General features: G+C 55.2%; 10 protein-coding genes across 10 annotated transcripts, besides 14 other annotated features; 5 read left to right on the top strand and 5 right to left on the bottom strand.

Annotated features, from left to right (window-relative positions):
* Positions 1 to 158: 158 nt before the first annotated feature.
* On the top strand, positions 159 to 1,122 carry EKO05_0003687 (uncharacterized protein; the record flags this gene model as incomplete). The annotated part of the gene is made up of 2 exons (XM_038938505.1): positions 159 to 468; positions 530 to 1,122. The coding sequence occupies 2 exons, from the start codon at positions 159 to 161 to the stop codon at positions 1,120 to 1,122; spliced, it is 903 nt and encodes a 300-aa protein (XP_038800590.1).
* Positions 919 to 925: a tandem repeat.
* Positions 926 to 960: a tandem repeat.
* A 465-nt stretch (positions 1,123 to 1,587) lies between the features above and the next one.
* EKO05_0003686 (uncharacterized protein) lies at positions 1,588 to 4,695 on the top strand (the record flags this gene model as incomplete). Its single annotated transcript, XM_038945296.1, has 1 exon — positions 1,588 to 4,695. The coding sequence occupies one exon, from the start codon at positions 1,588 to 1,590 to the stop codon at positions 4,693 to 4,695; it is 3,108 nt and encodes a 1,035-aa protein (XP_038800591.1).
* Positions 2,533 to 2,564: a tandem repeat.
* A 632-nt stretch (positions 4,696 to 5,327) lies between the features above and the next one.
* Positions 5,328 to 6,194, bottom strand: EKO05_0003685 (uncharacterized protein; the record flags this gene model as incomplete). Its single annotated transcript, XM_038945297.1, has 1 exon — positions 5,328 to 6,194. The coding sequence occupies one exon, from the start codon at positions 6,192 to 6,194 to the stop codon at positions 5,328 to 5,330; it is 867 nt and encodes a 288-aa protein (XP_038800592.1).
* A 542-nt stretch (positions 6,195 to 6,736) lies between these two features.
* Positions 6,737 to 8,872, top strand: EKO05_0003684 (uncharacterized protein; the record flags this gene model as incomplete). The annotated part of the gene is made up of 1 exon (XM_038945298.1): positions 6,737 to 8,872. The coding sequence occupies one exon, from the start codon at positions 6,737 to 6,739 to the stop codon at positions 8,870 to 8,872; it is 2,136 nt and encodes a 711-aa protein (XP_038800593.1).
* Positions 8,873 to 8,967: 95 nt separating this feature from the next.
* Positions 8,968 to 8,989: a tandem repeat.
* A 47-nt stretch (positions 8,990 to 9,036) lies between these two features.
* On the bottom strand, positions 9,037 to 9,658 carry EKO05_0003683 (uncharacterized protein; the record flags this gene model as incomplete). The annotated part of the gene is made up of 2 exons (XM_038938230.1): positions 9,037 to 9,454; positions 9,504 to 9,658. The coding sequence occupies 2 exons, from the start codon at positions 9,656 to 9,658 to the stop codon at positions 9,037 to 9,039; spliced, it is 573 nt and encodes a 190-aa protein (XP_038800594.1).
* Positions 9,659 to 10,392: 734 nt separating this feature from the next.
* EKO05_0003682 (uncharacterized protein) lies at positions 10,393 to 12,398 on the bottom strand (the record flags this gene model as incomplete). Its single annotated transcript, XM_038938471.1, has 4 exons — positions 10,393 to 10,972; positions 11,022 to 11,360; positions 11,411 to 11,736; positions 11,787 to 12,398. The coding sequence occupies 4 exons, from the start codon at positions 12,396 to 12,398 to the stop codon at positions 10,393 to 10,395; spliced, it is 1,857 nt and encodes a 618-aa protein (XP_038800595.1).
* Positions 12,399 to 13,932: 1,534 nt separating this feature from the next.
* Positions 13,933 to 15,399, bottom strand: EKO05_0003681 (uncharacterized protein; the record flags this gene model as incomplete). Its single annotated transcript, XM_038938358.2, has 4 exons — positions 13,933 to 15,126; positions 15,178 to 15,226; positions 15,287 to 15,329; positions 15,390 to 15,399. The coding sequence occupies 4 exons, from the start codon at positions 15,397 to 15,399 to the stop codon at positions 13,933 to 13,935; spliced, it is 1,296 nt and encodes a 431-aa protein (XP_038800596.2).
* Positions 15,004 to 15,089: a tandem repeat.
* Positions 15,400 to 15,420: 21 nt separating the features above from the next.
* Positions 15,421 to 15,456: a tandem repeat.
* A 342-nt stretch (positions 15,457 to 15,798) lies between these two features.
* Positions 15,799 to 15,840: a tandem repeat.
* Positions 15,841 to 15,940: 100 nt separating this feature from the next.
* Positions 15,941 to 16,013: a tandem repeat.
* Positions 16,014 to 16,201: 188 nt separating this feature from the next.
* Positions 16,202 to 16,235: a tandem repeat.
* A 399-nt stretch (positions 16,236 to 16,634) lies between these two features.
* Positions 16,635 to 16,683: a tandem repeat.
* Positions 16,684 to 16,973: 290 nt separating this feature from the next.
* Positions 16,974 to 18,092, top strand: EKO05_0003680 (uncharacterized protein; the record flags this gene model as incomplete). The annotated part of the gene is made up of 3 exons (XM_038938662.2): positions 16,974 to 17,056; positions 17,110 to 17,551; positions 17,601 to 18,092. 3 exons carry the CDS (start codon positions 16,974 to 16,976, stop codon positions 18,090 to 18,092), a joined length of 1,017 nt encoding a protein of 338 aa, XP_038800597.2.
* Positions 18,093 to 18,848: 756 nt separating this feature from the next.
* On the top strand, positions 18,849 to 19,815 carry EKO05_0003679 (Protein required for ethanol metabolism; the record flags this gene model as incomplete). Its single annotated transcript, XM_038938417.2, has 5 exons — positions 18,849 to 18,862; positions 18,917 to 18,971; positions 19,169 to 19,274; positions 19,333 to 19,461; positions 19,511 to 19,815. 5 exons carry the CDS (start codon positions 18,849 to 18,851, stop codon positions 19,813 to 19,815), a joined length of 609 nt encoding a protein of 202 aa, XP_038800598.2.
* Positions 19,816 to 20,530: 715 nt separating this feature from the next.
* Positions 20,531 to 20,578: a tandem repeat.
* A 570-nt stretch (positions 20,579 to 21,148) lies between these two features.
* EKO05_0003678 (uncharacterized protein) lies at positions 21,149 to 24,457 on the bottom strand (the record flags this gene model as incomplete). Its single annotated transcript, XM_059636211.1, has 3 exons — positions 21,149 to 22,800; positions 22,852 to 23,143; positions 23,192 to 24,457. The coding sequence occupies 3 exons, from the start codon at positions 24,455 to 24,457 to the stop codon at positions 21,149 to 21,151; spliced, it is 3,210 nt and encodes a 1,069-aa protein (XP_059492194.1).
* Positions 24,386 to 24,427: a tandem repeat.
* Positions 24,458 to 24,600: 143 nt separating the features above from the next.
* Positions 24,601 to 24,701: a tandem repeat.
* A 1-nt stretch (position 24,702) lies between these two features.
* Positions 24,703 to 24,757: a tandem repeat.
* Positions 24,758 to 25,063: the final 306 nt, after the last annotated feature.

Below are 25,063 nucleotides of genomic sequence, written 5' to 3'. Positions count from 1 at the left end.
TGGCATCGCAGCATATTAAGTATAGGGTCTTTAAGACTCTGGTGTAGGAATGATAGCTACACGCTGTTGCTTACTCATGAACAACCATCCTCTACATCCCACCCTGACCGCTCGAACACCTTCACGCTTCGATTACATCACATTCGCCAGCCCCCATAATGGCTTCGATAACGAGCCCTATCCGCGCTGAAATGCCGACACCGCCTGCCTCGTCCGTTGCAACCTCGCAACACTCATCACCTTTGCCCCAGCCACGAAGACATCCATTGCCGCCTGGTGGTACCAAAGAAAGTGAGCTCATCAGATACCTGGACTATGGGGTGAACCGAATCCAGAAACGAGTGGACAATCGTGTCACAAACAGGAAGACCCCAGCATTGATGGGGCAAGAAGAGGGGTATCGCGCCTTTTGGGAGGTTGCAAAGGACCTAGATGGCCTGGTAGATGTTGTGTGGGTGTCAGGGTCACGTATGTATTCATTCACCTTGTGCTCTTATGGCAGCTGTGGCTGATGTGTCTGTCTTCACAGCAAATCTGCAAATTCCCTATCTCCTCAACATCGCTGTGCTCACGGCCGACTACCTATCGCAGTTCCATAGCACGACACGCTCCACCCAAGCCACATTTCGGCTCCTGTCGAAGCTCGACTTCGCTTTCTCATCCCTCCTTGCGGGTCACAACTCTTCGACTGGCGAGGCGCTACCTGGGTTCGAAGCAGGCCGGTCGGTAGCTACAACAGATAAGGTGCGACTGAAAGGCATTGTCGATCGCACACGGTTGAATGTGGTGCGTGTACTAAGTGGAGAGAGCGTTGTGGGAGACGTTGAGGACGAGGATGAAGCCATGGATGCCGACCCCGATGGTGACCAGAAGAGACAAGCTCCAGGCGATCAAGGAACCGTGGTGTTTGAAGGCTTCGAGGACAATGAGGATGAGGAAGAGGATGAAGAATGGGAGGAGCGCAATATGGGCAATATCTACGAAAAGACAATAGGCGAGTTGGGTGATGTTCTTGGTGGCCCCCCTATCGGAATTATAACAGATGACTGGGGTGTTAACGGGACGGACGGAGAGAGAAGAGGACAGGGCTTCATTGAGTCTGGCGGAGAGATTGAACTGTGAATACTGCAGGAATTGGACCATAAAACTCCAGGAAGACTGTTACAAAAGAACTCGCTACATCTGAGCACTGCGTTCTTGACCAAGCAGAGCATCACATCCACATGGAAATTAAAACAGCAACTGACGACAAACAATACCTCATAGCCCAAAGCATTATGGTCTTTCAGTACCTGGCAGCAAACTTGTGGTCTTCATGGATTCTGCTGGAGCTGCCTGCGATCTTCCGTAATTCGCGTCCGTTTGCTCTTGCCCAAACGAACACACGCTACGTCACGCGATCACGCACTCGGCTGCCGCACAGTAGCATTAGCAATATCGTGTCGCGAGAAAAGCTTCGCCAATTTCTCTACACGTCGGACGGATGCGCTCTTTCGCTGGCAGCCGTCATACTTCGTTTCGGTGCGTGCACAACAGCATCATTCAGCATATCGATTACTTCCAAGCATTCTTTCACCTTCGTTTAGCATGCCAACGTACCATGCTCGCAGCATCACCGTCCGTCTGGGCTCCATGCCCCTGGCCGAGACAATTACCAGCAACATTGTCCTCAGGAAGGGTGAAGTGGCTAAGCGACAGTGTGAGGCTGCTGAGAAGAAGCTGTCGCGCAGTTTTCTCCTTGATGAGAAGCGCGTGTTCTTCCCTGGTGATCCAGACGGCTATGAGCTGAACTGGCTGGGAAACGCGCCCTTCATGCAGGTCCAGGCCGACGGCGGCTTCATCCAACCCTCAGGGCTGTATGCTAGCTCTTATAGGTCTATCGCGTCAGAAGACAGTCGCCCACAAGCGCTCTCCCTGCACGTCAAGCTCTCCGATAAGTCTTTCGTCTCTGGTCTTTCATGCAAGACCCACCTAAAGATTGAAGTATTCTTTAATGGTCAGCTCTCAACCTGCTCTCTAGTCCATACCAACGACATACGATCAGGTGCCAAGTCGCTTCATCAGGTCTTCGCCGGCTCCAGGGTGGACTTCCTTGCGGAGAGGCCGTGGGTCATACTGCCACCGTATACGACTGCTGATGGTGGAACGAGACGGTTCCGCAAAACCATCACTCCGTCAGAGCGCTGGACGCAGATCAGTGATGCGTTGCGGAAAGAATCTGAAGGGCGAGGTACCAACAAAGGCGGCCAATCGCCACCGTCTGCTGAATTCTTGAGCGCATTGGCAAACATGCAAATGCCGGAAACCGTCAAAGATATGCAGAAGCCTGGCGGTAGAAAGCTCGGAGTCGTGGACGTTGTCATTACGGCTGGTATAGGCAGCAAACTCACCGCCGGCATCAACTATTTGAAGAGCCCACAGAGACTCAAGGATTCGGACTACACCGTGCGAACCGGAACCAGACCTAAGAACAAAGTCGCCACATTCGAAATTGACCGTACTCAATACGCCAAGGAGACTCCAGACTTGGTCGATGCAGACGCAGACGCATGCGCAAACGCAGAAAAAGACAACGATACACTGTGGGAGCGCCCGAACAAGCGTCGAGCACTTTCTCCGATGGTGATGGTTTCGCAACCCATATTGCACAATCCAGACTCTGAGGGTCTGTTTCCGGGTATGCAGATACCTTACCTGTCTCCGCCAAAGGGTGCTATGTCCCGGAATGACCTAGCTTCAGTCACAGATAGAGTGAGCCCACGGTGCCCATCACCGGAGCACCGCAGCGATGGACACAAAGAGCCGTTGCCTCTGACTGACTGTTACCGCACTTACGAGACGAAGCGCGAAAGCTCGAAAGCACAGGACTGGAACAGCGACGCATCCCGCATGTTCCAGGAGTACCGCTTTTCATCGCCGAACTGTCAAACAAGCGTTCCACTCACAAATTCCATGCATCCGAACCCACTTGAGGTGCCGTCCTTCGATACTACGAGTAGATGCGAAGCGTTTGGTGGCTTATCTTTCATCACTTCTACTCCAGACTCGAGCGCTGCGATGCAAGCTTTCGGCGATTATCGCGCCTATCTTCCACAGCTCTCTTTACCTAGTGGAGTCGAGGCACCGGTCTATACTACCACTTCAAGTTCTCCTGTTTCATATGTGGCCTCTACAGCGTGGATGCACCCTGCTACCATGGGTCCATCAAATGCAACGACAAGACCCGATTATTACTCCACGTACCTCCCACAACAGAATTTGCTGGAATCCTACTCTTCAGGTCTAAACAGGTTGCCGAATTGTCCACCCCACACATCACCCTTTTTCGGATACCAACGACCCGCACGGTATGCAGTGCCGTCAACGCCCCCGCCAATGGTGTGGCAGTCGTCCGGACCACTTCCGCCAACAGCAATGTTCGCTGTTACATCGAAACCCAAACAAGGTGCATCGCCAACTGAAGACATGACATTGATCGATCTGAGGGCTTCTCGTCCACGTGTAATAGTGAATCGTCTTGTAATCACAGGGCTGAATGGAAAGACGGTAGTGGACCATCGATGGAAGGTCGCTCAACATCTTATTGTGAACCACGACTGCTCAGACGAAGCCATTATCAGGGAAGGAAATGAAGCACTTGGTTCGGAGCACCATGAGCTAAAAGCTGGGTCTTATCCGTGGAAGCATGGTGTTTCACGTAGCAGGCGTCCTCGAATGAGCTTCCCTAACAAGTTGCGTTCGGATCGGATCGAGCAGTGCGCCCGTGGACAGCAATCAAACAACATCCAGGACGGTCAAGCCAAACAACCAATCGGTGTATCGCTCCCATACCTACGAAAGCATCAGGGTCCGGAGAACAAGATTCTCCCGGCTAATTCCAAGATCGACGTTCCAGACATGATCGCTCCATTTGTGTCTGTACTGTTACCGACTACCACGTTCACCCCAACACCGACGGCTGCATTCCTGAAAACACTGACGACCACATCTGCAGACCGGTCTACTGTGGCAAAACGCCGTACTCTGTCTCGGAATGCGTTTTCTGGCATACAGGGCCCTAAAGCAGCCACTTTCCTCCTAGATGACCCGGAGGAAGTTATACGGGAAGCAGCCAAAATAAGGCGTTCCGGATCACCTATCAAGCTAGCAAACATAATGTCTATTCCATCGATCATGCTATCAACCCAAGTCGGCTCACCAATTCCCCAGGCAGACCCAGGCGAGTCATCTCCGCTTTCGAGTGTGCCTTCCTCTCCTTTGCCAGAAAGAGTATTCGGAGAAGCTGTGACCACAATTTCGATCTTGGACCAGATTCCACAGCTCGACGGATCTCCCGAGCGTACAATCCCAACAGCATCGCCACATAAGTTGCAAACACCATCACCCACGAAATCGTCCTTCCCAACGTCGACGCCTCAACGCACAGGCCTTGTTATGCTCCAGACGCCAGTCTCGCCCGAATCAAAGAAACGCAAGGCTTCCCATCGATCACCAACCAAGCCGCCACGAAGCCCTGACCGCCTCAAGACAGTAGGAAACCCGCCGCTAAATGATGATTGTGTTGTCGCGTTCGCTGAGAGCGAAGACAAGCGCGACGAGAGGGGTGTTCTCAGACAAGTCAAGGGAGAGAGACAGGGTGTATTCAAGGAAGACTATGTGGTGCTTGCTGTAAGGTTCTTCATTGCCGGAGATTGAGCGAACAAATAAAGAGAGGAACATCGACAAGATAGGAGATCTGCAAAACATGAAGCACAGCAATACCCTTCTGTATGTACGAGAATACTATCGATCTATATCTGCCGATACAGTGTAGTTGAGAGTGTGCAGCTTTCCAGCTCGCAGTTCCAATCACCTATCACCAGACCTTTGTCAGACGTCACAATTGGAACAGTGCCAGATTGCATTACTTAAGGCTTTCAGAAGGCGCTGAATACCCGAGACATATGGCTAGCACTGAATCAAATCAGGGCGCGAGTGCTCAAAGACTGTGCATAACAATGCACGTCTGCACAAACGTCGATAACGAACAAAGGACCGCTCAAAAACAACTTCTCAGGCAGTTTTCATTGATCATGAAGGGAATCAAAAAAATCTATACTAACAGATGGAGCGCCATCCATACACAAAGCCCGACATTATGCTCATTGGTGATGAATAAGCAAATGTCCCCTTTTCAGCTTGATAAAAGCAATAAGATGTCCGCAAATGAAGATTCATTGACGTTTGATAGGTCAGAAGTATCTTGTCAGTAGTCGTCTTGGGATACAAGGCACCGCGAGACAGTGGAGACGAATTGAAGCCACTTTCGTTCAGGTGCGTATCTTCTCCTAGCTGGGCAAGTCCGAGACTTTCTTACCACCCCGCTTGTTCTTGAAGACAGAAGGGTCTGGTCGACTGCACTTCTTGACACGGGAGCTTGCCTGGAGGCCTTTTTTCTCGACTTCGGCGGTTTTGCGGTTCGGATGCTCGGATGTCATGGCCTCTTTGATGTTTGAAGCCGCTCTTTTGAGGTTTACGGTGAGGCCAGACTTCCTTTCGGCTGCTCTCAGTCTGCGCTCTTCTACTGCCGTGCGGTCTCGCTGGATCTTGTTCTCGTTGAAGGCGATGTGAATGCTGTAGGTTCTGTGATCTGCTTGTGGTAGGAACCCGACAGCATCCAACTCCTCGATTTTTTCGCTATGCTGTGCCAGGATCGTCAGTTTGGTGTCGTTCATGACACGGCCCTGGGCGGCATTGGCCTCATTCTGTGCCATTTTCACTGGATCGCTCAGTTGCCTCCAGGTAATTGAATCTAGCTTACCAGCGATGAGATTCTTGAGTAGAAGGTTGTTACTGTGCTCCATTAACTTTGACCTGTGCGTACCACAGCCTCCTGACTCGACCTTAAGGCGGACACCGCAGCGAACGCGATGGCCATCAATTTCCATCCACTCACAGCAGTACGACTGATGACCTTTCAAGAAACATTGCTTCGTTATAGCATGTCCCTGGATATCATTGTGTGTACAGTGATGCACATTCTTTTCCATCTTCTCGCCCGTGCGAACGTTGCAACACTTTGGCGAGAAGTTTGCGCCGACGAAGTTAGGTCCATACAGCACATGCATGACTTTGATCAAACCTTCGAACCCAACGATGACTTCGTCAGGATCCATGACTTGGTACTGCCCAGTCTTGGTAATATCTGTCGCCATGACTAGGATCGGAAACTCGAGAAGGGTTGAATGTATTGACTGGCTATTTTGGAGTGATCTCTTAGCAGGATACTTCGGTGCAGGAACTGACACATTTTGGAGTGTTAGGGATGGGTGGTGAAAGCCTGCTTTCTCAGACCTCTGATGGTGTATAATGAACCTTGCCTACAATATATGGCTATCCTTGTACCTGCGAATGGGCATATGACAGGCTAATATCAATGCAGGCTCTACCTTCTAGCCAATCTTACATCGTACACTGTATTATTTCCATACAGTGTTGTCTCCATACGTGCTGTGCTGCGATACTTCAGCATTAGGAAACTTTGTCTTATACATCTGGCGTGTGAAAGTGCAAAGTCAACAGTATAGGCTGGGTGTGAGGTAGTTTGTTTTTCTTTCACCCACGTTCGAGCCACCCACGTCAAATAAGCTTCTGTCCTCCTCCACACTTCCCTTTTCATAACCCAGTGATTGATGAAACCTCAACTACAAAGCCCCTATATATTGGCACCTACCATAGTTGCATCATATAGCACATAATGGCATTCGGTCACTTCGGTTCCAAGGCAGCAACGCGCGATTCCAACAACGACATCAACAAAGCGCAAGCTGCGAACAAGGACATCTCTTTGTCGCAACGCTCTACAAAGAAGTCAAATGAAATCCTCTCCGAAACAAAACTGGAGCTCGAGAAACAGTGGAGCAAGACAGCTGGTGCATCTTGTCGCTGCGCTGACCCAGAGCCAACAGCTTCTGCGATCAAAACTTCTGACTTCACTATCCCTCCTATCGAATTCTCACAGAACAATCTTTCAGTCGTCACTACTACCACTCTCAAGACTTCTCATCACACTGGTGTGTCTGAATTAGTATCAGAAGACTGCATCAACACTACCCTAAACGCACGCTACTCTGACTCCATATCTACTGTATCAGTCTTACCCAACGACGGTGAGATTATTGAGGACCTCTCTTCAAACAACGCAGCTTCGATCAAGATAGCGCTTCTAGCTCAAACAACCACCACAACGCCGTTACACAACTCTACACAGCCATCCTCACTGCCTAAGGTTTCTACAGTCATCAATTTAAAAGAAACTGTGATAAACATCATACCAGTCAACCGTTCCGAGAGATCCGACACAATGGCCAATAAAGAATCGAAAGATGGCCGACAGATACTTGCGCAAGTTTTCTATAAGCTCAAGGCTAAACTTTGGCCTTGGCACCATGACCTGAGCTCTAGTATCGAGGTTAATGTAGAGGAAGATGAAAAAGAGGACTTCTCAGACCGTTGTCAATGGGACATCATTACCAAGGTTGAGCCGACCAAGATTAAAGAGATTGTCCGCTCAGCTCTTTCTGGACAGGGATACGATGAAAAGTCTCCTCTTGTCATTACATCCTACGAACAGGGCTCTTACCATTTCGTTATCATGCTGAAGACACTGCACCCCTATACAAAGAAGGCTGTTGGCTGGGTTGTCAAGATCCCTGGCCACGGCACACCAGAACGCTGGACTGCAGAGGATAATTACATGCTCACTCAAGAAGTGGAGACTATGCGTCTTCTCACCATGGAGACGGATATTCCTTCTCCCTGGGTGGTGGACTACTCGGCTACTCTCGACAACAAGTACGGTTTCCCATACATCGTTATGAAGGAACTTCCTGGCAGCTCAGCAAATGAACTGTGGTTCGAACAGCACTGCGAGGTTCCAACTATTGAGACGGAGTTGAAGCGCCTGACTTTCCTACGCTCTCTGGCATGCCACATGACAGAATTGAACAAGCTGCATTTCGACCAGATCGGTATGCCAATGTACAATGTAAGGGCCCCGGACTTCGAGGACTACGAGAATATCGAAGCCGAGCGTCTCCCAGTCAACAAATACTACGTCTGGCCCTACTATGACACCTACGACTCAATCGAGCGCGGACCGTTCCCCTCGACGCAAGCCTACATCCAGCACGCACGAGGAGACAACGAGCTCGCACCACCAGCCGCGAACCGCAAGCTCACAGCCACGCAAGTAGAAGCAATCGGCACCAACAAGCTGCTGGACATGATCTTCACACACCCCGTCTTCCACTCCACGTCGAAGTCGACCTTTGCGCTGCGACACTCTGACCTAGACACGCAGAATATCCTCGTAGACGGCAGCGGAGCCATAACCGGCATCCTAGACTGGGACGGCTCGCTCGCGATGCCGCGCTGCGTTGGACACGCCGCGGTGCCACACTTCCTCGAGCGCGACGTGCACGCCGACGCCCTCTTCAAGACCCCCTTTCTCTGCTGGCGCGCGCCCCACTACCGCAGTGTGTACGCGGCTGCGCTGGCCGAGGCGGGGAATCCGGATGCAAAGTACACGAGCAAGAGCCATCTGTATCAAGCGGGGTTTGCGGCGCTGTATGAAGGCGGGGATATGCAGGGTTTCTTGAAGCGGCTGCTCAGTGCCATTCCGGAGATGCACTTGGAGCTGGGAAATGTCAAGTTTTTGCTGGCCAAGGGGTGCAAGGCAACGGAGGAGATGCTGAAGGTGGAGCTGGGGAAGGTGTTGGAGCCTGAGTTGCCGGAGGAGGGCTTTTTGGAGCGGGTCGAGAAGCAATATACTGAGGCAGCTGTGCGGGTTTGGATGGATGGTTTCGAGAACTTGGCTGTAGATGGGATGTAAGACGTGTGGATTCCGTTTCTCTTGTTACGGGGCATTTGAATGTTTGGGTGTCAGAGACCGATGGTAGTTATTGTTGTAAAGCTATAGAAGTAATTAAAAAAAAAACAAAAAAAAAAACGAAACTCTACGTACCCATACGTACGCCGCCAAAACCGCTTCATCCGTCAGTCAATCCTCTTCCACCAAAGCACACCCTTGTGTCCTCCGCCTCTCTCACTCCCGATCCTCAACAGCGTATCCCTCCCCTCTCTCACAACCGTATAGTTCCTCTTTTGTTCCGTACCCACCCAAGTCGGCACATTTGCCACTACCAGTGGCCCATGGAAAACCTGCCCACTGGTCTTGTTCGCAGGAAGTGCCTCGTTCACTCTAAACGGCCCCGCGTAACCAATGCTATGCTTGCCGATGAGCGCCCAGTCTGAGTCTAGGTCACTGGCTTGGAAGGGAAAGGTCAGATTAGGCTGTAGCTGGGGTTCCGTCGCGGTTATGGTTGCGGACATGTAGCCGGATTTCGAGTAGGTGAGGATGCCGACTGGGGCGGCGCCGTAGGCAGCATCCGGAACAGGAACATCATTCAGGGTGCTACGTTGGTTAGACAGGTGTCGCAAAAAGGATAGGAGCGTGTATGAACCTGCTGGTGTTGACAAGGGTATATGTGCCGGCTAGTGTTGCGACGATGTCTTGTGACTTGATCGGGTTGCTTTTTGGTGGTGTGCTTGAGCTCGGGAGAGCTCTCGTGAGGGATGCGGCTGCGACGATTGCAAGGATGGGGTTGGTGATGTGCATCTTGTACGCGAGCTTCAAGGCTGATGCAGTCTAGGCGTTTCCTTTTGTGCGTTTGCTGTGGTTTTTCCCTTGTCCCGAATCTTTGGCTAGGTATCTGGCTTTTTATACAAGACTCTTGCTGGCACGCGTTTCAATTGCGCGCTTCTAGACTGCGTCTCCGACTGAACCCGGGTCTTGGGGCCTAAGCACTGTAATACGCGCACAGCTGATCCGTGATACCTTCGTGTCCGTAAGGTGCCAGGCGGTTTCATACAAAGTAGATGTATCTCCGAGATGGCGCCATGTAGATATGGTGCTTGCAGGCTGATTCGAGCAAGGCCGTGTACGAGGAGCTACGGCGCGATAAAAGTAATAATGCCGTTATTGGCAGATGGTCGGTTGTTCAGCAAATGTCATTGTTTATCGAAGGTTGAACCGAATTTGATTAGACGTTGGAGTGGCCGTTGCGTGTCACGGAAGTCCCTTGTATACCAAGGTCACCACAGGTTACCCCGTGCGTGAGTAGCTCAACGGTCAAGGGCTCCGCGGGCTTGGCTTACAGGCCAACTTCTGTGCTTCAACCGCGTTTGTCAGTCGTTTCTCGTTCTTGCACCTAGTGCTACAAAACCTGACATGGAGCTTCTCAGGCCACGACAGGAGAAATCGAAGAATTCAGAAACTCGATGAGTATGGCCTAGTTTGCTAGTAGATTATCTGGAAGCCTTCTGGATGTCAACAGCGAATATTGAAGAGGCTCATACTTCTGCATACTCCTGCGTGAAGTCTTGAAACATCATCAACTCTTTGAACCTCTCAGTAAGCTCATGCATGGTAGCCCCATCTTCCTTTCTGATCGCCTTCTCAAAATCGATATATGAGTCCGTCAGCACCTCGTCAGCAACTCTGTGATGCCTGCCCGCTGCCTGAAACTCCTGGTTCATGAGCCTGGCCTCCTGCACGGTTATGGCTCCACATTGTAGCGCGAGAGACAAGTGAGCAGGCACTACACCCGCGAAAACACGGTAACAGACGTGTACGTCTTTCCAGTAGTCGAAACAGAGGCGAAAGAAAAACCTCCAAGACGGGTCTATAGCGGCTTGTTTGACAACGATGCTGCTGATGTGAAGAACTGCAGCGTTGAACATGCTGCTTTGCGCCATGTGTCGAGGAACATGTGTGCGATAGTTGTACATGAGGCGCTTCAACTGTTTAACCGAGGCTGAAAAGACTGCGCGCGAGGTACCGTCAGCCGAAGAGAACGAGCGCAAGTGTATAACATTCGGTGGATCGAGGAACGGGCGAAAGAGGTTGAGTATAGTCGTATGATAGATGGCGCTGTGAACAGATTAGCTATACACGTTACAGAGATCACGCAAATTTGTACTGGAAGATATGTGCGTGGGCAGTACTGTCTTTGCTGTTGCCTAGCTCTGTATGAAGCGTGTCTGCCCAAGCCAATAGCTTCTGGTATTTCGCCTCAGCAAAAGCTGGTATGACACGTTCGACCAGTGGCGCATCGTCTTGCATATTGTAGACAGCAAAGATCTCTTGCACAATGACCCAGAACTTGCTCAGAGCAGCGAAGATATGGTCAAGGTGCGTCGGTGATGGATTTGTAGATCCAGAGCTGGCAGGAGCAGCGAGGATATCGAGGTTGTCGCCCGGGATAGGGAGATTCGGAGGATATCTAATCGGAGGCTTCGCAAAGAAGCTGGCACGTAACCTAAACGAGTGAGAGTGCAGTCTAATGACCTTGGATTTCTGCTCGCCTACGATTGCCAGCCATAGCTGCCCCATGCTACGTGAGCTCGGTCTCGTAGTATGTCTCCGTGTAATTGTTGAAAGTGAGCGATTAGCTCATCAGTGGGTGGCACATCGAGCCTGTGCATCCTGGTAGCCATCGCGCGAGCGTCTGCAACCAGCTGGTGATTTCCAAGCTCACTCCTGCCATCCCAACCAGTGGCTAGAGCGAGGCAGTTCAGAGCCGCCAGCGTTACGGTCGAATCGCTCGAGCGCTCGGCGGGCCATAGCTTGAGAGCTTCTTCCATGAAAGCGACAGCGAATAGCGTTGTTCGTTGGTCGATCATACCGTAAGATTGCTGCGCTGGTCAACATGCGTCCTTGAATACTGTAGCACACATAGACCTACGCAGGCGAACGACATGACGGAGCTGAATAGGAAGGACGAGCAGAAGTTCAAACGTTGCTCGACAAGATCGCGAAGGAAAAGATCGGCATCGAAGAAACCGAGCACAGGGTGATCGACTTGTACGAAATGTGAAACAGCTTGAGCTGCAAGACGGTCATCGATGGGTACCCTCGTCCAGTACTTTACGGAGAGGTACTCAAGACGAGGATCACAAAATGTGTGTGGCTCGAGGGGTAACGGTGAAACGTTGCTGGACGATGCGATGGTGCTCAGAAGGGCAGGTTCTCTTGTAAGAGTTGCTGAAGCTATTGATGACGAAGACAGCGGTGTCAGAGCTGGGTAAGCTGTTGGGTGGAGCATTACCAGCTCAAACTCGATGCCTGACTCTGTTGATGGTATGGCTGCCCGTGCCGAAGCATGCTCGGATATCTGAGTTGTGCAACCAATTCGACCTCCATACGATGACAGCATGGCAGATACATTCTCTGTCATTCGCAATCGTCGAACGATGCTCAGTGCCTCGTCATCTGGTGCATTGCGGATGCTCTCAACAAACCCGGCATGATCTTGCAACAGCCGTCGGAGGGTTTCAACCTCACTCTTTAGTGCCATTGTAGGGGTGGCATCTGCGTCTTCTGATAAATAAGCACAAGGCACGCAAGCCTTTACGCATCGAGAGCATGCCGGGCGGGCGCCGTCGCACTTTCCATACTCGTTAGCTCTTGGTGTGATATTCCAGACCGCGTGTACCACGAGGGCGCTAAGGTATGGTGATGCTAGCACCAAAAACTGCTCGTATTTACTTACACCAACACGCTTCAGACGACAATGGTTGCAGGCCAGTCGTGTCTTTTTCTTTCGTTTGCGCCGTTCGCCTCCACTTGGCTCTCGATGCCCACCAGGAGGCGCCGGAGCCAGGGGTCGAAGTGCTGGCTGCATTATCGCTATGAAATTTGGCTTATCTGGTCGAAACGTAGGATGAGTATACAGCTGGATGAAGTTGAAACCAATGTCGTCATGTTGAAAACATTCTTGGTAGAGAATGAGGAGGATGTCTCGACGGATTTATTCTCAGATGTTTAGTTATGAAGACCGGACAAGTGGCTCATAGCCGCATGTAGGATCATTGCTTCCGACAACGCCAGCAGCTATTCGATAGGAAGCACGGAATCTCAGAGTCGACTAGAGGCTGTAAGAGGCGGGGTCTGTAAGATCGAAGGTGGCTGAGAGCGGGTACAAACGAGAAGAGGCGTGGCCAAAGGGACAATTTCGATGTGAGTCTTTAGCGGCAGCCAAGCCGCTTGTTCATATACATGCTCGTTGTAGAGGGATGTAGTGGATATGTCGGACGCAAAGCACAGCATATACGTCGTCCCGAGGCGTCCCGAGGCTCGATCGTATAACAAAGGATCGAAACATGACGGCATGAGTGGGGCGTGAGGTTCAGAAATGTGAGCAAAACTTATCGGTCCTTTCAACGGACTGAGAGGTGCCTGATGCCTGGAAGGATCGAAGGATCCTCGCTGACCTGCGTATTAACAATAACCCTGCTCGAATCAAGACTACTTTGGCCGGAATCGACGTCATTTGGCGTCAAACAACGCGATAGCTGGGTGTTCACGCGGGTCCCCAGACGCAGGTGCAGCGCATCTTCGACAAATGTCATTGTTTGGGGTGCGCATGAGGTCAGTCGATGGAGTGGTGGGGGTGTAGGATTTCTGGAGGAGCTGATAGAGGGAGTTCAGATCGATTGTTTTCGGCGGATCTGTGCCCAGCGAACTGTGCACACATCATGATTGAATGATAAAGTACGCGTCAACAACTGGATAAAAGCTTACACGATGATTTTCTAGTATTGATCTTCTGGGGCGGTCGTTATCGACGACTGCCAAGCTAATTGAAGGCGCCTTCCTCACATCTGCCTCGATCTATGTCATTGAAGACCTTTTGCGCACAAACCCATGCGACCGTTCGAGCGCTCGTACAGACCTCGGGTGGATGGAATTCCTCTCTTTTGTATCAGACCGAAGCGCTCGTGTTTGACACGCTACTGACAGAGCGCATACAAGGCTTTGTGGTGACTGTGGTGACTACGGTGAATGTGGTGCAGTGGCTCATCTCCCATCAAAGCTGCGACTGCTGTGCACTAGTTCTCTGACTTCATCTCTACGTCCTTGACCTCACTTTCTTTCCCTTGCCCAGCCACCTCACCCTTGATCTGCTCCTCGGCCGCTTCGTCATCCTCGTTTTTCTCTTCAGCGTCCTGCATCTTCTCGTCCTTTGCTTGGCTATCAGTGGCTGCTGCCGGACTCGGGCTCTTGCTCGTGCGCTCCAAGCTCGGGCGACCAATGGCTCCCTCAATGTCAAGTGACGCGCCTTGTTTCTGCGGGCCGGTGTCTTCCATGCCAATAATCTCTGGCCCTCTGGCATGTGGGGCCTCTTCTTCCGCTTCGACTGTTTCAACAACGGTGCCCCAGCCTTCGATTTCGCCGAACGTTGTCCGTGTGGGGCTCGTGGTCATGGAGTGAGGGTTGTTGAGGACGATGCCAGCTTGCTGCTCTTGCCGCAGTAACTCTCCTTGGGTGACGGGACCGGTAGACGGCAGCGTTTCACCATCAGGGTGCGAGGACGCGATTTGTGAGACGGATGAAGCGGCTGTTTCCTGTCGCGCAACCTGTCCGCTAAGCATGCCGACAGTGACGGTCTCGATGCGACCGGCGCCGTTTGGACCATCGACGATTTCCGTGCTTTCCGATATCAACTCGTTCTGCCCTCGACTGTGCAGCCACGGAATGGGCGTGAGCAGGGCGCCGCCGAGCGACTCATCCGAACCGAGAGTCGATGTCTGAGGATTCGGTATGGACGTGGTTCCGTTGAGCAAGCCGCCAGCGCTAGGTAAGACGGCTTGTGGCAGGGGAAAGATGGTGAGCGGCGAGGAGACGGATACGACGCGGTCGAGGGCGCGGAGGTAAGGCGACAAGTACTTGTATCGTCTCTTGGGCTCGAGTACTAGCTCAGCCAGACGCTGGATTGTGTGCGGAGGGTGCTTTGCAAAGTTGGTGGCGAGGGTCCTGCGTATCGACGAGTAGAAGGTGGTGGTGGCTGGCGGGATCACGCTGGACTCTGGCGCATCGAAGATGGGGACGGGTGGTGGTCGTGGAGGGGTTGCGGGCGGCGCGTTTTCCTTGTCGGTTGCGGTGGCCTCTTGCTTGGGCGCTGCGTCTGGTGCGTCTGGTGCATCTGGTGCGTCTGGTGCGTCTGGTGCGTCTGGTGCATCTGCTGCATCTGCTGCATCTGCTGCGTTGGCATGGATGGGCGGTTTTGGGAACTCGTTGATGATCTGCAGGCGTCAGACGTTGGGATAGAGGGCGCATGGGGGCGGCGGTATCACCTCGTCTAGGCGAGTCAGAATGTACTGCAGCGTGTCAGGCCATGCGGCGCTGCATGTGCACGTTAGCTGCCCGCATGCTCACGACGGGCGCGGCGCTGGAGGCACTCACGAGTCCAACGAGCCGTCGGCGGCGGCCTTGCACAGAATCTCGACTGGAGGGCGTCAGCATGGACGGTACCAAGGCGTGCAGCAGCGTTGAAACAGGCACCCACCGGAGGCCATGGCTGCCGGCGTGGGTCGTTTGCGGTCGCGGTCACGGTCGCGGTCACGTTCACGGTCTCTGGTGCCGGCCAGGCTGGTTCGTGTGCGCAGAGGCGCGTTGATGACGGTGATCAGATGGGAATGGCAGCGCGGCGCAGCTCCACCCTCCACCCCTGCAGGAAACGCGCAACGGAGGCCTGCGCCACAGCACGAAACAGCACGAAACCGTCAAACGGCACGAAACAGCACCCTGGCGGCCCTCGAGAGCGCTGATTGGCGTGCGCGTCGCAAATTTAGCCAGGCTGACCCAAGCACCCACGCAGCCACTCCTCACCCACCCCGGCACAGCTGAGCGCCGGCGCTGGGAGAGGCTCAGCACCTGCGCCAGTGCGCCTGTCCTCGAGGCTTACCAGGCTTCGAGGCTGGCGGCTGGCGGCTGACGGCTGGCTGCTGACTGCTGGCCTCGCATTGCGCTGCTGAAAAGGGAGCGCACGCGCGCACTGTGCTTGAACGCTGCTTGCTTCCAGACGGCGGCTCCAGCACGCCTCTTACTGACTGCTCTTCTCTCTTCTCTCTTCTCTCGTCTCTCTTCTCTCGTCTCTCTTCTCTCGTCTCTCGTCTCTCGTCTCTCGTCTGCTGCATCCTCGCGCACGCAGTAGCGCTTCCCCAGCGTGCCCAACAGCGCCAGTGCAGCGGCCATAGACGGGCACCAGCAGTCCCCTTCTTCCTCCCGGCCCTCTCCACACAGCCACGAGTCTAGCGGCTCTGTTGACACTCAATCCCACCCAATGAACCTCGCGTCTTTCTAGTCAAGGGCATCCTGCAAGCCTAAAGCCTCAAGCCTCAAGCCTCAAGCCCACCCTCGACTGCGCCCGCTCTGCCCTCGATTGTCTGTGTGCATTCCTCCACTCTGTCCCCCGCCCACCGCCCACCGCCGTCACTCGTTGCGCCACTTCCTCTGCCCGTCCGCGTACGCCTGCGTGTCTGCACGTCCACTGCCCCCCCCGCGCCGCTGCATTCCGCTGTCACACGCCCGGCCTATCCACACAGCCAAGCACCCGGCACCCAGCACCAAGCACCAAGCGTTCAGCTCTGCTTCAGTAGCGCGCAGTCAGGCAACCCAGACACGTCGCGCCCTGTTCCCCGATCAGCTCCATTTGCCTGGTTTCAACTGTCCCACGAGCGAGCGCCAAACCCGCCGCCAGCTGCCTCACCCTCGTCTCAGCCGTGCACTCAGCCCTGCGAACCAGATCCAACACACAACACACGACACACGGCACACGGCAACACCGCTGCACGTCGCACACCCCCCGGCGCCGTGACCACCTCCCTCACCTCGCCTTACCGCGCCTCCGCTCCCAAGACACCCAACATCTCCCTTTGTCCCAGCCGCTGTCAGCGGCTGACCCTTCGCCAAAATTACTCACCACGAGGCCCGCACATCCCTCCTGGGAGGCCAACCGCTCGACGGCGACTACGCCCCCTACTCCAACAATCACGTCCGCCCGCCCACGTTCAACGCCCAGCCGGGCGGTTACCACGAGCGCGAAGGCTTCCCCACCACCCTGCCACCACCCGTTCGACGCGCCCCCAGGATGTACGTCCCCAACACAAAGTGGACATGGTCCTTCATGGCCATCGCCCTCATCCAGGCCATCGTCGCCCTGACGCTGGAGTCGTACGTTGCATCGGCGCCGTAAGCCCCAACCCTCCACTGACACTGTCTGCTAGATATGTCTTCGGTCGCTTCCAGAGCGAGCTGCACTTCGAAGCCCACAACGTCAACAGCGAGGCCCGCACCGTCCCCACCTATCTTGCCGTCTTCATGTTTGGCTACCTCTACCAACTGTTCCTCGTCTGGGATGCGCTGCGCCTCAAAAACACAATTCAGGTCATTGGCCTCGTCATCTACAACATAGGCATCATGGTGTACGCAGCCATCCAGTTCGACCAGATCAAGGACGCTGCCGACGCCCTCAATCAGAAAGCCTTCATCCCCGCAGACTTCTGGGTCGATGTCCAGCCCATGCTGATCGCGGTGCCAGTTCTCATGGCGGTTGCAACCATCGCCTTTGGCTTTGTTGCCTGGAAGCTGTACGACGAGTTCGCATGGACCATCTACAAGCATATCAGCGCCGACCTGCGCCTAAAGAGGCGCTATCTGACATATCAGGTACCACTGGCGCTTCACCTACTCGCAGCACAAGACTAACCCCTCTTAGATTTACATCGCCCTGCTCAAGTTCGACTTCTTCTTCTTCCTCGCCTTTACTGTCCAATTTCTCGTCGTCGTCGAGAAGACGTCTACCGTCGAGATTGCCCTCACGGCTGCGGCGCTGGTCGTCACCTTCTTCCTGCTCTTTGCTGCCGCCTTCTGGGTTCGCCGCGAGTCGGTCATGGGCATGATCGCCTGTATCGTAGTCTACTTTGTTGCTCTTGCCTACTTCCTGTTCAAGCTGATTCGCATGTATGTCGCGGACCGCCTGCGCCAGGAGGACTACAAGCCGGCTCGCAAGTCTCTGACCGCGTTCGCCATCCTGACGATTCTCCTGCTGCTCTTCTCGATTGTCATCGCGTGTATCTGCACGCACAACTTCAACCAGGGTCTGAAGCCTCACGTCAACAAGAAGGCGGCGATGAGCGACAAGGCGTATGGCACCGAGATGCCATCGGTTGCCGGGCCGCAGCCGAGCCAGCGGATGGAGATCGATTAGGCGAAGAAGGTTTGTGCTTCACTACTCGACGACTCCAATCGAGCCCGTATACCAAAATTCACGACACGACTTGTTGAATACTCTGCTTGCGGTTTCTATATCTCGGGATCATATCCGACTGAGGCTTGACACGTATTGGCGTTGTAGGAAATTGTAAGATACCTTGGGTTTGCGACAGAAGCTTCGAGGGCGAAGCCTCGTGACGCCACCACAGATGGATTCGCGACGAGAGTGTACCAAAGCGCTTTTTTCTTTCTTTGTTTTCAGCCATTGCCGACATTCACGAAGCACGATTGTACAATAACAGTCAGTCTTTTCGTACGTAGGGCTTCCGGCCATTTTATACCCCCCACGCAACGCTGGTACTAGATTGATCACGCTGTGGAATGCATTGTTTTGACATGACCACGAGCGCTCCCAAATACAAGTCCATGGTGCATGCACAACCGGCGGTATAGGTAATCTCTTCGGCACTTGGATGCACGACCACGTGCAGGCTCTCCTGAATGTCTAAATATGGCATCCCGCATCCCCAGCGATCACGAGAATGGCGCCAAAACATCCAAGCTCCCCCACGCAAGGGGTCCACACGACATCATCGGCGTGGGCGCACCCCTAAGCTCTTGGAAAGTTTCGAGCCACGACGTTTCTTCGATAAGACACGTCTCCCTTTTGCACGGCCCACTCGATACTGCTCGCTCTTTGCTTTCCCCTGTCTTTCCCTCCTGGAGTTTTGCAGAGTTAGACGTTAACAACATGGCGTTCCGTTGGTGAGTGGATGTTGGCGACGGTGTGTGAGTGTGCAGGGCTGATTGAGAGAACAGGTACCAGGCAAAGCTCAAGACGGCGCCCCTGGCGACACAGGCCATTACTACTGCGGTATGCAATCCTCCCTTTACTCTATTGTCAGCCTCCCGGCAAACCATTGCGCAAGAGCGAGCCCGAAGCGCGACGACCATACCTGCAACGACCGCAATCGTACAAACAGACTCGGTCTCATCCTCGCTACGCCTGCTGCACTCGATAGCACACCCATCGGAGACACATGGGAGATGAAGAGCTGACAACAGCTCCAGATCCTCTTCGGCACGGGAGATTGCATGGCGCAGCAGCTGGTCGAGAAGCGCGGTCTCGACAAACATGACCCCATGCGCACGCTCCGCATGGCTGGCTACGGCGGTAGTACGTCTGCCAGCACCAGGGCACAACCAACAAGGCCGGCGTGTTGACAGCTCTATAGTCATCTTCGGTCCCGCAGCCACGACCTGGTACGGCATCCTGACCAAGCACGTCAACCTCTCGTCCAAGAACGGTACAATTGTTGCCCGCGTAGCATGCGATCAGTTCCTCTTTGCGCCTGTAAACATGGGTGCGTCCTTCCTTTTCACCATCCTCCAATCGACCACTAATACCCCCAGGCCTCTTCCTGACCTCGATGGCCTACCTGGAAGGCTCGTCAGTCAAGGACCGACTCAACAGCGCCTACGTGCCCGGGCTGACCAAGAACTTCATGGTATGGCCGTGGGTGCAATTCGTCAACTTCAAGTACGTGCCCGCAGACCTGCGCGTGCTGGTCGTCAACGTCATCTCGCTGGGCTGGAACTGCTACCTCTCGTTCCTCAACAGCGGCGGCGGCAGCAAGGTCGAGAGCGTTGCACAGGCCGTCAAGGAGAAGACGCAGAGCGGAGGGAGCAGGGAGGGCGGCGAGCTGCCGCCGCAGTAGATACCAATCCAAACCCCACACTCGCATCGGCGGTGCCTGGCAACGACCGCGCACGTCGCGCGTCGCCTCGCACACATTCTCATCGCACCCGAGTGCGCGTTGGGCAGATCCTGTATAATACCAGATTCCACCTCCCCTCCGCCTAGCCCCCTGTCTCTTTCTCCCCGCCCCTCTCCATGCCTTCGCCCATTATCCGTAACAGCAAGACCCAGTACTCCAACCTCAACACCACCACTCTCCGTGCCCGCAATCCTCACAACCACCAGCCCTGAGCACATCGAGCTGCCCAAACACACACGACAAGCCGAGCCAAGCCGAGCAGGCGGGGGGGTGTAAGACCGATCCCGAGTCGACGAACGTATGGAGATGGTGGACCGGCAGATGGCTATTCCCGTAGTTCGGTGCGGTGAGACCTCCAGAGCTCAAGGTGAAGAGAACACAAGACGAGATGAGAGGAAAAAAAAACACATCTGCAAAGGCCCTGAGCAAGTCCATGTGCGAGAGGGAAGATAGAGAAGGGGGGGGGGGGGGGTGCGTGTGATTGCCGTCTTGGTTGTAGAATGGTAGAGTCCTACATTTGTGTACATGGAAGTCGTGTATTCGGATACAAGATTCCCAGTCCAGTCCTGGGATACTGTGATGTTGGAGACGAGTGTGGTAGAATGATGGCATTTCCAGATGGACGTGAATAGAGCGGGGAACAATTAGTTCTGGACCAAGTGCAAAGGTCAATGGTCCAAATCCAAGTCCGAGATCAAGTTCATGGTTCGAGTACAGTAGTGGCAAGTAATTTCCATTTCGCACCCTCTGTACACAATACGCTATACGCTACGCTACGCTACAGTACTTGTACTTTGTGTCAAAAAACCGCTTTCTCGCTCTGCTCTGCACGTCTCCACACCATGCGTCATCCTTCCCCCCCTCTTTCTTCTTCCCCTTCATCATCGTTTTGAAAGGAAAAAAAAAAGAATTACAAAAGTGGAAAGTAGAGATTACAGGCACCCTCGTGCCTCAACAAACAACCATACAAGCAGCAGCAGCGGGCGCGCGGATATGTCAATAACGCCTTTCTTTGGCCGGAGAACGATGAATGAAAGAAGAACAGAGGAAGAAAAAACGCCACCTAATGCAAGTATTATCGAATCCCCATTCGCTGATGCTCTATCCAGCGATGCAAGCAAAGACGCGACACAAAAAAAAAAGTTCCATCTGTACTTCTGCCTCTTCCTGCTTTGTTGCTGCAGACAGCGCGATATGCGTGGTCGCTGCCCGATACATGTGCTGGTTCGAACAATATGTTCAAGAATGTCGTCCTCGCTCCGAGTGGCTTCGCTTACTTGCCCGCTCTCCTGCGTCCCATTTGACGGAAAAAGTCCATGACCTTCTTACTGCTGCCTGAGCTGCCCTTGTTCGCACCCGAGTCCTCGTAGGCGTCCGCGAACTTGCGGCTCTTTTGCAGCTTGCCACCTCTCTGCTCCTGATCCCCGCCCATGCCCTGTGGGTACTGCGCGCGCTGCGGCTGCGAGCCATGAGACTGTGTTGGCGTCATCTGCTCGCTGGCCTGGCTATCGTTAGGGTGGCGTCCGTACGGCCGATTGGGCGCCTGGCTGGGGTGCGGTTGCTGGGGGTTAGGGAACTTGTCATCACCGACGGCTGCCTGGTCGGGGTGGTCGAACTGCGTCTGGTGGGGTGGTGCGGACGAAGGGCCCGGCGCGGCATGCGAGGTGGCGCTGGCGTTGGCGTGTCGAATGCGGGAGTTGCTGTCTTGCTGGCCGTCGTAGAAGCCAGGTACGGCGTTGCTTCCCATAGTGCTCTGACTAGGAGAACGAGATTCTGTGCCGCGGCCGAAGGCCATGCCAGATCGAGAGCCGTTGCGGGCTCGACCAACGTTGGAGCCGCGGCGTTGGCCGTAGCCATCTGCAGGCATGCTTTCTCTCTGAGAGCCAAAGTTCTTCGAGAACGACGATGGCAGCAAGGAGAAGCGTCGAGTCTTGGTTCCGTCGTCGGTGTTCTTGCGTGAAAAGCTGAATGAGGGACGGCGCCTTGAGTCTGTGCTTGGCCTAGGACCCGAGGATCCAATCGAGTTGTCGTTTGACATGGAGGTGGGCATGGACGTAGGAGGGTATCTCTTTTGCTTCCTCTCCTCATCCTGCCTGCCGTAAGAGTCCTGCGAGGTAAAGGATCCCTTAGGGTCTTGGCTGTAAGAGTTCTGACGGCCTCCAAACATGGAAGTCATACGGCCTATAGTCTCGGTCACAGTGTTAGATCGCTTGTGGCCACCCTTGGGATGCCCGCCTGTGGGTCCGATCTGAGTCGACTGCACTCGCTGTGTGCTTGGCTGTCCTATACTTGGTTCGCCCATGCCCGCAGGCTCCTGTTGGGGGTATGGCGCAGAGATGGAGTAGGTCTTGCCTTTGGGCTGCGAGAAGCGACCTTCGGCGTTGGTGGGAGCCACTGTAGCTGCTGCTGGCTGTGCGTAGGAGTTGCCTCGCGAAGGCATCCTTGATCCACCAAGGGTACCGCCTGTCGATGGTCGTTGTGCTGCTGCGGGCGCAGGGCCGAAAGCAGAGTAGTCCGAGACTGACCTCTGGGTCTGGCCACCCGGTCGAACCTGCGGGGGAGCTGCAGCTGTCCCAGAAGAGCGAGGCGGTCTTGCACCGGAGGACGACTGGTAGCCGTCTGTGGTTGTGGGTGTGGGTTCGACTGGTACACGCTCGAGGGGACGAGCCTTCGGTGTTGCATCTGCAGAGACGGTAGGTGGTGAGGCCTCGCCCCGCTGGGTCTGCGATTGGGGGGCAACGTATTCGACCTGTACGGTTCGGCGTTTGTTGTCACGAGTCGTCTTCGGCTTCTCCGTCGTAGGATTGATCTGGTCTCGTTTGGCTGTAAGCCCGCCGTGTGCTGAAGGGGGTGCTTGCGTCTTGGTGGGCTCGCGGACGGATGCACTTCTGGCAAGAGGCGGCGGCTGCTCGTATGGATCTTCTGCTGCGGGGTCAGTACAGTCGAACTCGCACTGAGGCTTGCGTGGGTGCTTACTAGCATAGACGGAGCCTTGCTGCTGGGTCTCGGCGGCATTGCTGGTGGTGATGAAGCCCACGACGTGTGCGTAGTCTGCCAGCCAGCTGTGACGCGCGACCTCGAACAGATCGGCACGTTTTCTTGGGTCGGGTACGAGTATCCGCTTGAGAAGATCCCTTGCGTGCGGTGTGACGTATTCGGGAAACGTGAGCGGGGTGGAAACAATGTACTTGTAGAGAAGGTTTATGTTGTCACCCTCGGGGTTCGCTGGGTCATCGTCAAAGGGCAAGTAGCCCGCCAACATGGCGTACTGCATGGGGTCAGCTCGCGGAAGTGAGGACGTGCTCGAACAGCTTACCAAAATCACACCGCAACTCCATACGTCAACCTTGCAACCGGTGTAGAGAGAGTCGCTGACAACGAGCTCCGGCGCAGCGTAGCACGGGCTTCCACAGCTGGTCTGCATGAGATCGCCGCGACGAGCGTCAGGCTGGTCGAGGCCCATGGACCTTATAAAGTCCTTATCACCCAGCCTGTACTCGATCTCCTCGCCCAGCTCGTCCTTGGGGTCGAAGGTGTTGGCGAAGCCAAAATCGGTGATGATGATGTTCTTGTTGCGGTCCAGCAGCAGGTTCTCGAGCTTCAGATCTCGGTGCACGATGCCCTTCTTGTGCAGGTAGCCAACGCCTGAGATGAGCTGGGCAAACAGTTTACGCGCCGGGCCGTCTTTCAGGTAGCGATGGTTGAGGATGTAGTCGAAGAGCTCACCGCCCGATGCGTACTCCAGGATGATACCAATGTGCCGTTCTGTCTCGACCATCTCGTGCAGGCGCACGATGTTGGGGTGGTCGAGGCCGCGCAAGATGTGGATCTCGCGGTAGATTTTCTGCAGCCGGTTCGAGTTGCTGCCCAGCGTCTCTCTTCTTATGAGCTTGATGGCCACCTCGACGCTGCTGTCGCGCTTCCAGCCCATCTTGACCTTGCCAAACTCGCCCTCGCCCAGCGTCTGGCCCAGGATGTAGTTACCAAACTTGGTCCGCTTGGTGGAGCCCTCGGTCTTGGAGTGGTCCTGTCTGCTCTTGCCGCCAGCGCCCCGGCCGCCATCGTCGACGCCCTCGCTGCCCACCAGGCCGAGACCGGTGATGGGCGTCAGGTCGGCGCCCGAGGCAATGGGCACGCGCTCCGCCTGCCGCGCCTGCTCGCGAGCAATGTCGTCCTGGGGGTCGGAGACGCCTATCCTGCTGATGACGGCGCTTTCCTCGCGGGGCAGGTGAGTGCCGACAGGAGGCTGGCCCACGGCGGTGGCCGAGCGGCTGTGTCCCGGCTGGGGGCGACTGGAGCTCGCCTCGTTCGCTCTCCGGCCTGCGCTCCCCGGAGCGTTGGTGGAGCGGTGCGACGAGGTGCGTGGGGGCGGCATGGGCCCGGGGGCGGTGGCAGCGCTGTTGGGGCTCATGGCGGACGAGTGCTGCGTCGAGGGGGGCGGCGGCTGTGCGCGGGGCGTGTTGGGCGTGTTGGACGACGCGCCGGTCGAGGGTCGTCGCGCTCGGGGGGAGTGCTGGGCGTGTTGGGCGTGCTGGGAGTGCTGGGCGTGCTGCTGTGCACTCGGCTGCAGCACCACGGACATGAGGTGCGGCGAGCTGTGCGGCTAGTGTGTTTTGGCAGCTGCTGCGAGTGTGTTTCGGCTGCTGCTGCGTCCACAGGCGGTGCGGCGCAAGCTCTGCGGAGGGGGGAGGGGAGAGAGGGAGGAGAGGCTGGACTGCGCGGGCAGGCAGCGGGCGGCGGGCGGCGGGCGGCGGGCGGCGGGCGGCAGGCAGTGGGCGGTGGGCGGTGGGCGGTGGATGGTGGGCGGTGGGCGGCGCGCAGTGTGCAGTGCAGCAGTGCAGCGGTGCAGCGGTGCAGCGGTGCAGCGGTGCAGCGGTCCAGCAGTCCAAGTGGGCCTGCGATAGCCGTTGGCGTCGTGGGTGGGTGGCGGGCGCGTCGGTCGCGCTGAGGTCGATCGGTGGAGGTTGGCTGACAGCGCAGCTTCACATGCAGGTGCAAGGACGGGCGCGGCTCTTCAAAGGCGCAGCGGCGCAGAGGGCTCGGGCAGCGCAGTGCAGGCAACGCAGGTACCGCAGGTAAAGCAAGCAACGCAGGCAGCGCAAGCAACTCCAGACGGTACAGGGCGACACAGTCCGCTATCAATGGACCCGTCGTGTTCCTGACGTGCGTGGGGAGAAGTGGGCGAATG

Source organism: Ascochyta rabiei, chromosome 5 (genome assembly GCF_004011695.2).
Source record: "Ascochyta rabiei chromosome 5, complete sequence".
NCBI lineage: Eukaryota > Fungi > Ascomycota > Dothideomycetes > Pleosporales > Didymellaceae > Ascochyta > Ascochyta rabiei.
The sequence above is the reverse complement of the archived record's forward strand: the minus strand, read 5'-3'. Positions and strand labels throughout refer to the sequence as shown.